The following is a 15,336-nucleotide window of genomic DNA, read 5'->3' as shown; positions in this document are numbered from 1 at the left end:
TAATACCACTCTTTATGACCCTAAATATAACTTTTTAGAACTTTGAGCTTTCTCTCACACAGGAAATTACGAAACTATTTGACTAATCTATTAGGTACACACAGGATCAGATGAAAGTAGTGCTGGGCCAATATGACAAATGCCGTTATGATAAAGAGACGGTGGAGCTGTCAGTGGAAAAAAAGCTGCCTCATCCTGATTATGACCCAAGTCGTTATTTCTATTCGGATATCATGTTATTAAAGGTTAATATGAGGATTACCTTCAATGAAGTTATTAGGCCAGTATGCCTACCAGTTTTAGGTAAGTTCTCTACTCGTTATTCTTATTACTATTAGTAGTAGTAGTAGTTCTTGTTATATTAATAGTAGCACTAGCAATAATGAACAATAATATTCTGTTTTACTGCAATTGTGCTATAGATTAAGAATAAATTAGCACAAACTAGGAAACTTTATGGGCGAATATATGAGAATTGCTTTATTTAAAAAAGAGATCTAATAAATACAGCGGTTTGACCAAAAAATCTAAAATGTTTGCAAAAGTGTGAAAATGATACCTAGTATGGTGTAGGGCCTCCTTTTGCGTCCAAAACACCTTGGATCTGACGTGGAATGGAAGTATACAGCTCCTGGAAATTCTGTTCCATTGTTCCCCCAAAACATGCTCCAGTTCCTTAACTGATGCTGGTGTAGGGTAATGAGATGGAACACGCCTTTCTAACTCAGACCACGATTGCTCAATGATGTTCAGATCTGGTGGTTGTGGGACCGGGGGGAGGTGTGACTCAGACAGCACAATGCACGTACAGTATCCGTATAATACATGTACAATTGCACGGATGCAACATGTGCATCATCTGTATAAATGCACGCCTGTACATGTGATACACATATAAATGCCAGGTTCTATTCAACATCTTCACGTGCACAGAACATGTGCAATGCACACGTACACGTCATGCACAAGTGATTTACACCTACCGCGCAGGTGATTTACAAGTAGCACGTATTCGATTTACATGTAGTTCACAGGTGATTTACACGTAGTAACCAGGTGATTTACATGTAGGACAGAGATGATTTACATGTTAACACAGGTGATTTACACGCAGTACCCAGGTGATTTACATGTAGGACAGATATGATTTACACGCAACACACAGGTGATTTACACGCAGTACCCAGGTGATTTACATGTAGGACAGAGGTGATTTACACGTAGCACATAGGTGATTTACACGCAGTACCCAGATGATTTACATGTAGGACAGAGATGATTTACACGTAACACACAGGTGATTTACATGTAGGACAGAGGTAATTTACACGCAGTACCCAGATGATTTACATGTACCATAGAGGTGATTTGAAGCAGTACCAAGATGATTTACATGTAGTGCACATGTGATTTCCTCGTAGTACAGAGGTGATGTAAAAGCAAATTCGAGATGCAACGAAAGAAGGAGTTTATATATTTGGTGTCTTATGCAGTAACACCATCTATAACTGCAAAGATTTTTTTTGCTAGCCGCAGCTAACACCCACCCAAAGGGTTACGCCCTTTATTTGGGATGCGGAGTTGACAGGAACTTTAGGTGTGAGGTTATTTTCGTCAGGCAAAGGAGATTTTATTAACTTTATTATATTTGAACTTCATTATCATTAGAGGACATTATGGCCTTTAACCATAATCATCAGGTCTGGAAAAGGAAATGTACACTGGCGAGCAATTCAATATGAGAGTGAAGAGAGTAGAGCATCAGTGAAAATGAAAATGAAACAATGAGGTGCACTTGACATCACAACACAATACAGAGAAGAGGGCTAGAGAGACGAATGAGTGTTATCTTCTGTCCAGGGGCTGCTCTGCACGTAATGGAGACGAAGGGAGCCCTGTTAGTGCGGGGAAGTCACTGTGCAACATAAGATGGAGTGATGAAGGGTGGGGGGAGTGGAATGAGGAAGTCTTCAAGAAGTAGAAAGTCTGGACTATTTGGTGGGAGAACGTAGTGGAACAGAGTAAACAGCAGAGAGAGTGGAGAATGCCGGAGAATTGTTGATGGTTTGCGGAGAGTGGATTCGTGGTGCATAGCATCAAAGAGCAATGGATGGTGAGTCTGGAATCGCTTCGTAATGTACCTGAGTCTGAGGTCTTCTAGGTGATAGAGAATGTGTGGAAAAGGTGTTCTGTCATATAAGTCCCGGGTAGGGCTGGGTAATTTAATTCGGAAGGCAAGGCGTAGGGCGTGGCGCTCAAGAATTTGGAGTCGGCGGTAGTATGCCTCGGGTGCGGAAAGCCAGGCTGTAAAGCCATAAGTCAAAACAGGACGTAAAAATGCCTTGTAGGTGTTAAGTAGGATTTTAGGTGTCAGTCCCCAGGTAGTACCAGTTAGGCGTCGAAGTAAGTTTAGTCGGTTGGTCGCTTTTAGAGCAAGACTTTTCAGATGAGCAGTCCATTTCAGATGTGAATCGAAGATGATGCCCAGGTACGTGACTGTGGGACTAGCAGCAAGTGGTGTACCTGCAATCTCAATACTGAGGTTGGAGGGATTGCGATGGACCCGACTGCGTTTGCTTGGTGGTACAAAGATAATGGCTTGAGTTTTATTGGCGTTAAGCTTGAGGCGCCACGTATCACACCACTGAAGCAAAGCATCGATGGCAGTTTGAAGAATGTGGTTGATGCGTTGAATGGTATTTGCCGTTGCCAGAAAAGCCGTATCATCCGCATATTGAAAAAGGCTAACATTTGGATGGAGAGTAGGGAAGTCAGCTACATAAAGTAAGTAAAGAAGCGGGGACAGAGCAGAGCCTTGAGGAACACCAGAATGGATAAATACAGGGTGAGAGTGAGCATTATTAATGGAAACGTAGGAGAGGCGACTTGAGAGAAAATGGTAAATGAAGCGAATATAACACATTGGCAGTCGAAAAGAAAATAGTTTATAGAGAAGGCCAAGATGCCAAACTTTATCGAAAGCCTTTTCTAAATCGAAAAGGACAAGACAGGAAGGCTTAGATTGATTAAACTGGGCAGTGACGTACGTGGTCAGGCGGAGTAGTTGATCATTAATACTGTAATTCGGACGGAATCCGACCTGATGAAAGGGAATTAGGTTGTGATCAGCGAGATGGGTGTGTAGGCGAGAGACAAGTATCCGTTCGAGTATCTTACTGAAAACAAGGGTGAGTTGAATTGGGCGATAAGAAGACACAGATGAAGCTGGTTTGTTTGGTTTCAGAAACATTAAAGTTTTAGATGTTTTCCAGTCGTTGGGGATGAAACCAGTACGGAGGATGAACGTGAAGATGAGAGACAGAAGATAATGGAGGATGTATGGCCCTTCTTTGATATGACGATACGTAATAGAATCTAGCCCGGGAGCGGTGGTGCGTCTACGAGCGACGGTGGTAGTAATTTCGGTGACGGTAACAGGAGCTGTCAAGGGTGAATTGTCGGGTAGAAGATGATCAATATGGGGTTCGAGTGATGGTGAGTTGAGATTGAGCCGGTCAGTAGGATGAGTGCGAGCTGAGAGGGCAGGTCCAAGAGGCGTGAAGACACCTTGAAGTTGGTTGTTGGAAATAGGATTGGTAAGAAGTGCTTAGAAATATGTAAATGTCCGTTATTTAGTTAATGAAAGAGTCTGTGCAAATAAGATTTAGAATTACGATGAATGTATAAGTTGTATGCGATATGAATAATTATGAAGAGATTGTCCATATTAAATATGTAATAGCTGTTGAATGACAAAGCTGAATTGTGATAAGTAAAGAGTGCACTGGGCACAGATTAATAATAAAGAGGTATAGAGGAACGAAAGTATTTATTGTATATATAATAAGATGGAGCATAGTTGCTAAGAAGGTTTACACATGTATAGATTATTGCATCCTTTGACTTTGGTTTAATATTTTGAGCAGTGAATACATCTGTTTGTTTTTTAAAAGTATTAACAATTGGCGCAGTCGATTTTGAACAAAGCTTCCGAATTGAAATATTATGGCAACTTTTTCAGGTTTCAAGCAAGATCAAAGTCATAAGGTAGTCATGGCCAATTCAGACATCAAGTGCAGCAAATGGGCACATCGTTTCAAATTTCATTCGATGAAGCAACAAAACCAGCAAAGTGTTGTGCAGTTTATTTCAGATCTTCAGAACGCTGTTTCAGCCTGTGCATTTGAAAGATATGAAGAACTTGCTTTATGCAATCAATTAAATTTTGGATTATGTAGCAATCAAATACGTAATGTATTACTGTCTAAAGACAAATTGTCGTTTGCAGAAGCAGTACAACTGGCTTGCGAGATGGAGGGTGCTAATGCTCAAGTTTATTTTAACCAATCACAAAACAGACAGCAAGGGTTACCAGTTGTTTGTCAACGGTGTTCGCAATTGCCTACATATCAGAACTGGAAGTTTCCATGCAGAAGGTGTAAGAAATATCATGAGTTTAAGAACTGTCCGGCGTATAGAAAGCAATGTTTTTCTTGCAATGGAATGAATCATTTCGCCTACGCATGCAGACATAAAAAGATTTCAAATAGGGTTCAGCCGATAGAACAAGTGCAAACAAAATTAGTGCAAGGTAATAATAATGGTAGTGATCAAACAAGTATGGATATCAGTTCTATCAGTCCGTTGTAAAATGCGAGTGTAAATTGTAACAACTCGTTTATCTCAAACAAGAACGATGTAGAGGCACATCCCACGACAGACCAGTCTATACAACATTTGGGTGTAATTGACGCAGCAGTACAGAATAAGGATAAAAGCTTCGAACGGGGCATTACAGTAATAAATCACAATGAAGACAAGAAAGAAATAAACAATAATCCAAAGGTAAATGCTGAGTGTGAGTCTAAGAAAGATGATGAAGTGCTCGACAACGATGGGCATATGATAACGTGCGGGAAGAAGTATAAAAAGAAAGGGAAAAAGAGTAAGAAAGTTCTAGACAACCAAAACGCACCTACTGTTGCAGATAGCAAGTCAAATTCGTCGGAGGTTATTACGAGCAAGAATACGGTAGAAGTGGTGAAAGGAAAAAGCGAGAAAGTTGAAGAGGATATTATGGAAGAAGAAAAGGAAGAACCAACAGGGAAAGATGCAAGCAAAAAAGTTGAAGAGGATAATATGGAAGAAGGAAAAGAAAAAACAGAACTTTTGGAACAGAACAATTGTAAATGTAAAGTCGAATGGATGCAATTGTTGGCAGAGGAATTTAAAAAGAGAGATAATGATTTTGAACAACTTAAAAAGCGGAATGAAATATTTGAGAAGTTAGTTCTTGGGGAGTTGAAAAAACGTGAGGAAATATTGGAGCAACTGCAAGTAGAGATAGGAAAAATAAAGAAAAAACTGGAGGTAAATGCATTAAAGGTTGAGAATTTGGATAATAAAGTAGCAACCTGGTATATGCATTTGGATAATAGATTGAAAGAGGCTTCCAGGTCATAAGAGTGTGTTGATTCATTGTTAGATAGAATGTGGAGAAGGTTTGGTAAACATATTTACTCATTACTTTGTTAGGTTAGGTTGATTACCGGTACTATTGACTTTGTAATTAGAATTAGGTATAGATTGACTTTATGAGGGATGTTATAGTCATAGGATTATTTTGTTTTATTAGGTTAGATTCTTCTTTTGTACAGGGGGGAGAATTGTTGGAAATAGGATTGGTAAGAAGTGCTTAGAAATATGTAAATGTCCGTTATTTAGTTAATGAAAGAGTCTGTGCAAATAAGATTTAGAATTACGATGAATGTATAAGTTGTATGCGATATGAATAATTATGAAGAGATTGTCCATATTAAATATGTAATAGCTGTTGAATGACAAAGCTGAATTGTGATAAGTAAAGAGTGCACTGGGCACAGATTAATAATAAAGAGGTATAGAGGAACGAAAGTATTTATTGTATATATAATAAGATGGAGCATAGTTGCTAAGAAGGTTTACACATGTATAGATTATTGCATCCTTTGACTTTGGTTTAATATTTTGAGCAGTGAATACATCTGTTTGTTTTTTAAAAGTATTAACATTGGTCAGCGAAGGCATTGGCTTTGTCCACGTCAGAGTGTAATGGCGTATCATTGAGAATGAGTGGGTATAAAGGGCGAGTGGTGTTACCGGTGAGCTGATGAAAGCGTTTCCAATACTTAGTTGGATGTGCTGTGTCAGAGAGGGTATTGCAGGTTTTTATCCAGCTTCTGGTCTTTTATGCCACGAGATAATTATGCACTGCCCTTTGGTATTGACGATGCTGACGAAGCGATTCCAGATTGCCCGTGAGAGTGAAGTCTCGATAAAGTTGGCGGGAATGACGTATTAAAGGTAAGTATTGTGGCGGTAGTTTTGGTCTATATGGATCAATTGTAGTCTGAGGGATATACTGCAAGGACGCCTGATGAATACTATCAGTGATCTCATCAATAGTGTCGTATAGTTCAGACTCTGAAGTTGGAGCGGATAAAGGTGATAACCTGTTGGATAGGTATTCCCTATAGTTAGGCCAACGGGCACGGTCGAAACGAGCCACTGTGCGGGGAGTTGTAGGCGGAGCGGGTTGAGGTGGACCGGGATTTTGAAGAGTAGCTTTAATTGGGATATGATCGCTCCCAAGCGGATCAAGCACAGAAAGAGTGAGCTTGGAGAGAATATTGGGTGATGTAATGACTATATCGGGAGTTGTATTCGAAGCCGGTCGAGTTGGTTTAGGAATGGGATGAATAAATCCCGTCGTTTGAGTCTGAATATAATGGCAAAAGGTGCGTTTTTGATTATCTGAGCGGCTATGGTAATTGATGTCGGCCATTATGATGTAGGTCCGAAAATTGTCAGAAATATATTGGAAGAAACTTAGAGGAATAGGATGGCCTGGTCTTATATAGATGGTAGCAACAGTGACGTAGCATTGTTTGAAATATAAAGTGGCGATAAGATGTTCAGGCAGAGATGTATCTCCAGTAGCGTGTACTCTATGTGAAATAGAGTGAGGAAAACCAATAGCTACGCCACCGTTAGCACGGCGGGTGGGAATGGTATTATCGTGTCGAAGAATGTGATAGGGTGAGAGTTTGCATAAGATTTTAGGAGTGAGAAACGTTTCGTTGAGAAGAAAACAATGAACGTGTTCTTCCAGAAGTAGCTGCTCAAACAAAGGCTTGTTTTTTTGTAGAGATCGAATATTCAGAAAGAGAAAATGCACTGCCATAATGAAAAATAATAAGAAGAGATGGGGAGAGAACTTAGACTGCAGATTCATAGACTGTAGAATGAAAATGAGCATAGTTGTTGGAGTAAGTGCCAGTGAAGTTGACATGCAGGATAGTTTTAGCAGCGAGTTGTACTTGTTGGAAGATATGTTGACGAAGAAATGGATGTATGTTCTGCAAGGTTACAGTGAGAAATGACAAAAATTTATCGATGGTGATCGGTTGTTGTGCAGAACTAGGAGGCGGAGTAGTAGAATCTGTGTTATGAATGCGGATAGGTACAGTGAGCTCGGGTTTTAGCATCTCTGCAGCTGGTTTGGCCTTACATTTATAGCTGTATGTAGGATGCTGATCTGGGCAGGTCGAGCATTGCATTACTGAGATTCGGACAAGACTTGGTGGAATGGGGACCTGCACAGTACCCGCATTTGAAAGGGTTCCTGCAGTCGTTAGTGTGATGGGAGTTATAGGCTTGACATCGCTCACAACGGACAGGAAGAGGCGGAGGTGAGTGAGACGGTTCCACCCGATGTCTTTTCAGGTATATGTAGGCACCATTGCTAAGAAGGTCATCCACGGTCTCTTGATTGTTTGTGAGAACTCGGACCATATAAGTGGGTCCGGATGCGTTCTTTATGCGAAGGCATTTCAGGATTGAATGACCCTCCAGCTTAAGTTTATCAGCGACCTCGGCATCCGTGAACTGGGGATCTACTCCTCGTATTAACAGAAAGAGCTGTAGGCTTGCGAGGAGATGGAGGCTGCTTAGCCTGGTTGTATGAAAGCTTTTGGAGGTTTGCCGAGGTGCCAAAGATCTCGTACGAGTAGGTGTTACGGAGAGTGGTTGCCATGTTAGGATCTGTCGATCGGATGATAATACCGTTCTTGGTAGGTATTAGCTGTTTGACATCCGATCGTGGCACGTACATCAGTTGACGTAAGTAAATCTGCTTTAAATCATGGTACTTAACGTCGTAGTTGGTAAGGAGAAAAGAATGGACTACTGGTTTAGATGATTTTCCTGGAATCTCGACATCCATATTGCTAGACGCAGACGAGGACTCACTCAGTGTATGATGACGTTTGGTGGGTGGTGTCATCTGGAGTGCAGCAGAAGAGGTAGCAGCTGTCGTAGAGTGAGCCGTTGTACTGCTCGGTTCTGACTCTTGGCGGGCTTTTCGTTTGTCGATCTTTGCCGCCGTCAGAGAAGGTCCCTGAGCAACAACAGGAGGTAGTCCAGTATGACCAGTGCCTTGTCCAGAAGCCATAGCGAAGGTCGTCTAGGTTACAGGTTTGAAGAAGACCACCCGTTTGGATAGTGGTCTAGGTGGGCCAAAGAGGCTATCAACCTGCGTAGGTATCTGATGAGTTGGGCTAGATTAGTCTCTCAACCGATACACACAGATGCCAAGCTTCAGAGACCAGGACAGTGGGATAGGAAATTGCAAAACTCGTCACTATGCTCTAGTGGCGCTTCAGAGCAGAGCAAAGCTAAGCTCTGGGAAAGTGAACTGAAAAGTTTTTTTTAATGCTAGCACGAGGCTAGCTACCTCTGAGAGGGCTACACCCTCTTTCAGGAGAAGATTTGACGGAAAAATAGGATTGGCTTAAGGGTGGCTGGTCTAAGTGAAGGTAAATTATTTATTTATTTACTTTATTAACATTCTTATAGCATTGTGTAAGCCATTATGATCTTTGCGATCATAAGCATTAGGATGTGAAGAGGAAAACTACACAAATATATAACTTAACAAACACATAGAAATTACATAATAAAAATTGATAAAACAAAAAAATGAATGATAGGAACACAGATACATATAGATAATAATAGAAAATGGAAAAATATTAAGATATCTGTATGGAAATGCAGGCATAGATCATGGGTGACAAATGCATATGGTGGCAGAGAAAAGATGTTTAATCGTGATAAAAGGATGAGCGTGAAAGATGAGATGAGGTGCAAGCACAGGACAACACAAGGGAGATGTTAGGAAGACGAATGCAGTTATCTTCTGCCTAGGGGCGGCGCTAGGCTAATGAAGACAGGAGGAGCCCTGTTAGTTACAAGAGGGTTTACTGTGCACTATATGAAGGAAAAACATGAGGTAGATGAGCATGCAGACGATAATCTTCCAGAAGTGTGAGGTCAAGGTGATCAGGGGGAAGCGAGTAGCAATAAAGGGTATACAGTAAATGTAACGGTGTGTAATAATATCGGGGTCGGGTGGGATGGAGTGCGAGATGGTGCATAGTGGCAAAAAGAAGAGGATGATGTAGAGTGTAACGTGTGGTGATAAATCTGTGACGGAGTGTCTCCAGGTGAAATTTGAGAGTAGGAAATGTGATGAGTGAATACAGGTCACGAGTAGGACTAGGTAGAAATATGCGAAAGGCAAGACGGAAGGCATGCCGTTCGAAAATATCAATTTGCTTATAATAGGATAGTGGAGCGGAGATCCAAGCGGGAAAACCATATGTGATGACTGGTCGGAGAAAAACTTTGTAAGTATTAAGAACTAGACTTGGAGATAGGCCCCAGGTAGTGCCGGTGAGACGTTTCAATAAATAAAGTCTGTTTCGTACTTTGGTGGTCACTGATTTGAGATGTGGGGTCCAAGTCAGACGGTGGTCAAAAACTATCCCAAGATAGGTTACTGTTTTTGAAGGCCGGAGGGGAACCTGGTTAACTGTAAGGGAAAGTAAAGAAGGATTTCGATGAACTTTGGTGCGTTTTCGTGGTGGAATAAAAACTATAGTTTGGGTTTTGGCAGCATTTATTGTTAAATTCCATTTGCGACACCAGGCTATATAGCGATTAATAGCTTCCTGAAGACAGACATTGATTTGTTGGATAGTTCGGCAGAGTGCCAGAAAAGCTGTGTCGTCCGCATATTGTAACAGGTGAACATTAGGAGGTAATTCGGGAAAATCTGCGACAAAGAGAACATACAATAAAGATGATAAGGCAGATCTTTGTGGCACACCGCACAGTAGAAAAATAGGATGAGAGAGTGCATCATTGATAGCGACATATGACAAACGGCAGACGAGAAAATGATAGATGATTGTGATAGGAAGTTTGAGTTTAATGAGTTTATAGATAAGTGCCAAATGCCAAACTTTATCAAAGGCTTTTTCAAGATCAAAGATAACCAGACATGACGGTTGAACGGAGTTATAATGATTGGTAATAAGTGTAGAAAGGCGGAGTAATTGGTCATTTATTGAATAGGAAGGTCGAAAACCAGCCTGATGAAAGGGAATAATGTTTCGATCTGTTAGGTATGGATGTAAGCGTTTGACGAGAATGCGTTCGAAAATCTTACTGAAAGTGGAGGTTAACTAAATCGGTCTGTAGGATGAAGTGTCGGATGGTGGTTTATTCGGTTTTGGAAACATAAGAGTTTTTGATACCTTCCAATCTATCGGAAAAAAGCCAGTGCGAAGTATGAAGGTGTATATCAGTGATAGAAGTAGGAGTAGTGTGATGGGGCTTTCTTTAATATGGCGATAGGTGATACGATCGAATCCTGGAGCTGTGTTGCGTTTTCGCCGGACAACAGAAGTAATTTCTTCGACTGTAATCGGAGCAGTGAGAACATGTTCAGGAAGTCTATGAGTCACTGCAGGTTGAAGAGATTTTGATTGAGTATTTACTGCCTCAGTAGGGTGAGGGTGGAACATATGACAAGGTGGAGATGGTGTAAAGATAGCTTGAAGATAATTGGCGAAAGCGTTCGCTTTATCCTGGTCGGAATGAATGGCTGTATTATCCAGTAGAAGGGGGTAAGGAGTCTTAGTGATTTTTCCACAGAGTGCATTAAAGCGTTTCCAGTAGAGCGTGGGATGCGATGTTTCAGAAAGATGGTTACATGTTTTGATCCATTAGCGTTGCTTATAAGCGGTAATATAGTTGCGAACAGTTCTCTGGAGTTGATAGTGAAGACGTAAAGTATCAGGGTTTCGAGTATGCAGGTATTCCCGATAACACTGACGAGAACGACGGATCATAGCGAGATAGTGAGGTGGTAGTTTAGGTCGATAAGGTACTGATTCAGTTTGTGGAATGTATAGAGCTGAAGCTTGCTGAATAGCATTGGTTATAGTGGTGACTTGCGTCGAAAGGTCGTCAGGAGTGGTTGGTGAACGATAATGGTCGATGGTAGAAGAGATGTATGTGCGGTAATTGGCCCAATCTGCTTTATCATAGCGTGGTGTGAGATGAGGTGATGATGCTGCTTGTGAACGGACGTGACCAGTGTGATATATGATTTTAATGGGAGCGTGATCACTACCTAGTAAGTCTAAGACTGCCACGGTACAACGTGTAACTATTGTATTGGATGTAATTGCAATATCGGGTGTGGTATTGGAAACTGGACGTGTGGGCGAAGGAAGGTTGAGAAGAATTCCTGAAGTGTGAGATGCTATATGATCTTGAAATTGGGTACGTTCATGACCAGAGCGACTATGAAAATTTACGTCTGCGAGGATGATAAAATGTTTGAAGTTATTAGAGATGTGAGTGAAAAAATATAACGGAATTGGAGTGCCGGGTCTGACGTAGATGGTAGCGAAAATAAGAGCGATGGATTTAAAATACAAAGTAGCTACGATATGCTCTGGTAAGGCTAGTGCAGGGCAGCTATGCTGTCTGAATGGTAGATTATGGCGAAAGCCCATAGCAACTCCACCGTTCACTCTTAACGCTGGTGTCATGTTATCATGGCGAAGCAACGTGTAGTTAGGAAATCTGCATTGCATGGACTGAGTCAAAAAAGTTTCATTCAGAAGAAAAGCAGTGATGTGTTCTTCTTGTAGGAGTGCTTGAAAAAGAGTTTTATTCTTGGTGATTGAACGAATATTGAGAAACAGAAAGCTGATATCCATAACGACCAAGATATTAAACAGATGTTTCGAGTTGTGTAGTATGGAAGTGAACATAATTGTTTGAGTAAGTGGCATACAGAGCTACATGAAAAGTGGCTTTAGCGGCAAGAGTGAGTTGCTGAAGGATGTGTGGACGATGGAAAGGATGAATATTCTGCAGGGTTAATGTGAGAAATTCTAACAGTTTACCAACGGTGACTGGATCATTTACTGAAGTTTCTGTGTTGGTGGAGGTGGAGGCAGACTGAGTACGTAATGGGACTACTAACTCTGGGTGTGTTTGGTCTGGTGATGGTTTGCGTTTACATTTATAACTATATGTAGGGTGGCGCTCCGCGCACGCAGAACATTGAGGTGAAAGGTTCATATTGGGGCAAACACGAGTTAAATGGGGGGCAGAGCAATACCCACATACAGTGGGGTTTGTGCAATGCGCTGTTGCATGATTGTTGTATGTTTGACATTTTTCGCATCGCAATGGCAATGGCGCAGACGAGCGAGAGGGTTCAACGCGATGTTTGCGCTTGTAAATGAAGGCACCATGAGTAAGCAGATGGTCGATCGTCTCTTGAGATATGGTTAGGATTCGTACCATGTAAGTAGGCCCAGTGTTATTACGAATGCGAATAATTTTATCAATGGTGTGCCCCTCGTTGCGCAATTCCTCGTGTATTTCATCATCAGAATATGATGGATCGACTCCCCTGATGACTACAGATAACATCGGAGAACGTTTTGGAGGAGGTGGTATCTTACGACGAGTAGCGTTCAAGGAGACAAGTGTAGCATTTTTCCCGAAAATCTCGAACGAGGCTTTATTACGGACCACAGATAGGAAGTTGGCATCAGGTGATTTGAAGATAAATCCATTGCGGGTTTTAACAAATTCAGTGAGTGGTATGCTTGGCAGGTATTTTCGAAGTTGAAGGATGATGAATTTTTCATTGGTAAATTTAGCGTCAAAGTTTTGAAGCAAAAAGCAGTGAGGTGAAGAAGAAACAGATGTTGATGATCGGCGTGCTGTCGGTGAGACGTCGGCTTCCATGTCAGAAGATTCTGTAATATCAATATGGTGTTTCTTAGCAGGAGGCGAGTTTTTGACCCTGTCAGAGTAACTGGGTTGGCTCCGTGGAGACCGAGATTGAGATCTAGAACCAGCTGATGTAGTGGAGGCGGTCGAGCGTTCAGAAGCTCGTCTTTGTCTCTCAGTATAGTCCTTCCGCTTCTCCACCTTCGTGGAGATAGCAGATGGGCTAACGAAAACTGGTGGTAAGCCTCCATGTCGACATTCTAGAGGTGCTCCACTGCCTGAGCCTGGGTCTGCCATCTTAAATAGCGAGCTATTGTCACGAGACCTGAACTATACTCAAGAAGATGGATGATGATAAATGTTGATGAGTAGGTGGGACAACCCGTTCGGATAGTTGTCCAGGGGGAGCAGGTCCCCTGTCTCGATCTGTAGAACCGGCTGCCCTTGGCTTGATCAGTCTGACAGACGGTTCGCCCAAAAGAGACAGAGAAAGAGCCCAGGAACAGGAAAATGAAGGATTTCTCAAAACTCGTCACTATTCTCTTAATGGCGCTTCAGAGCAAAGCTCTGGGAAAGTATCGAACTGCAAAGACATTACCTTCAAAGTATATAACAAGTAACTAATAATTGTCAGTGAGAATTTAGGTTTGGAGTTTATTATTTGCAACGAGCAAAGCTTTAGGTAGTATCTTTGACATGTTTGCCAAGTAGCAAATAACGGAACATATTCTGCTGTAATCGGTCATGAAAATAATTTTGTAAACCTATGAACTGCCTTACTGTACTTACATCAGTACAATGCTACCACCTGTTTATCTTGTATCCTAGCTCAGTGGACGTTATGGAGTTTTTACAATCATTCAGCTGTTATTCGTCGAAAAGTCTCTATAACACCGCCTGGAGGAAAACGACACCTACTAAAAATGGAGGTTACTTTTTGTTGATGAGAATAAGAGTAAAAGAATGAAAGTAAAAGTATACACTTGCACGGTATTATGGACGTCTCATACACACGTGCAGTAGCCGTGCAAATACCCATGTGCACACAACGGCTTAAGCACCGGTAATTTAAATGTGCTTCATCCACGCAAATGCACATGTGCACATGCACGGCTCAAGCATTGGTTATGTACATGCGCTGCATCCACGCAAAAGCACATGTATACATAACGGCTACAGCACGGGTTATATAAATGTGTGCTTCATCCATGCAAATGCACATGTGCACATAACGGCTTAAGCACGGGTTACGTACGTGCGCTGCATCCATGCAAATGCACATGCGTATATAACGACTTAAGCACGGGTTATATAAATATGTGCTTCATCCATACAAATGCATATGTGCACATAACGGCTTAAGCACGGGTCCTGTACGTGCGCTATATCCATGCAAATGCACATGTGTACATAACGGCTTAAGCACGGGTTATATAAATGTGTGCTTCATCCATGCAAATGCACATGTGCACATAACGGCTTAAGTACGGGTCCTGTACGTGCGCTGCATCCACGCAAATGCACATGTGTACATAACGGCTTAAGCACGGGTTACGTACGTGCGCTGCATCCACACAAATGCACATGTGTATATAACGGCTACAGTACGGGTTATATAAATGTGTACTTCATCCATGCAAATGCACATGTGCACATAGCGGCTTTAAGCACGGGTTCTGTCCTTGTGCTTCATCCACGCAAATGCACATGTGTATGTAACGGCTTAGGCACGGGTTATGTAAATGTGTACTTTATCCATGCAAATGCACATGTTCACATGCACGACTTAGTCACTGGTTATGTACCTGTGCATAACCCACGTAAATGCACATGTGCACATACACGGGTTATGTATGTGTGCTTCATCCACGCAAATTCACGTGTACGGCTTATGCACGGGTTATGTATGTGTTCATCATCCACACAAATGCACATGTGCAAATGTACGGCTTATGCATGGATAGTGCACATGTGTCGTACACGTACGTGTTGTCTGGGTGATAGCTCCTGGTCATGCTCCTCAAACCACGATTTCACCGTTTTTGCAGCGTGACAGTGTGTCAAGTTATCTTGGTAGATGCCATCACCGTCAGGGAACAATATTTGGGCCATGGGTAACACTTGGTCACCCAAAATGGCCTTATACGCCTTAGCATTTATCATTCGATGAAGGGCTATGATGGTACCTGC

At 41.8% G+C, this 15,336-nt stretch overlaps 1 protein-coding gene across 1 annotated transcript in view; it reads left to right on the top strand.

Annotated features, from left to right (window-relative positions):
- Window positions 1-15,336, top strand: part of LOC145685408 (trypsin-1-like) — a 64,711-nt gene that overhangs the window by 35,114 nt on the left and 14,261 nt on the right. Inside the window, exon 4 of the mRNA XM_081757802.1 lies at window positions 95-303. Within this exon, the coding sequence (XP_081613928.1) occupies window positions 95-303 (209 nt within the window). The remainder of the gene's footprint in view (window positions 1-94; window positions 304-15,336) is intronic.

Source organism: Thermobia domestica, chromosome 5 (assembly GCF_964235325.1).
Source record: "Thermobia domestica chromosome 5, izTheDome1.hap1.1, whole genome shotgun sequence".
Taxonomy (NCBI): Eukaryota; Metazoa; Arthropoda; class Insecta; order Zygentoma; family Lepismatidae; genus Thermobia; species Thermobia domestica.
This window is presented reverse-complemented; position numbering and strand designations above follow the sequence as displayed.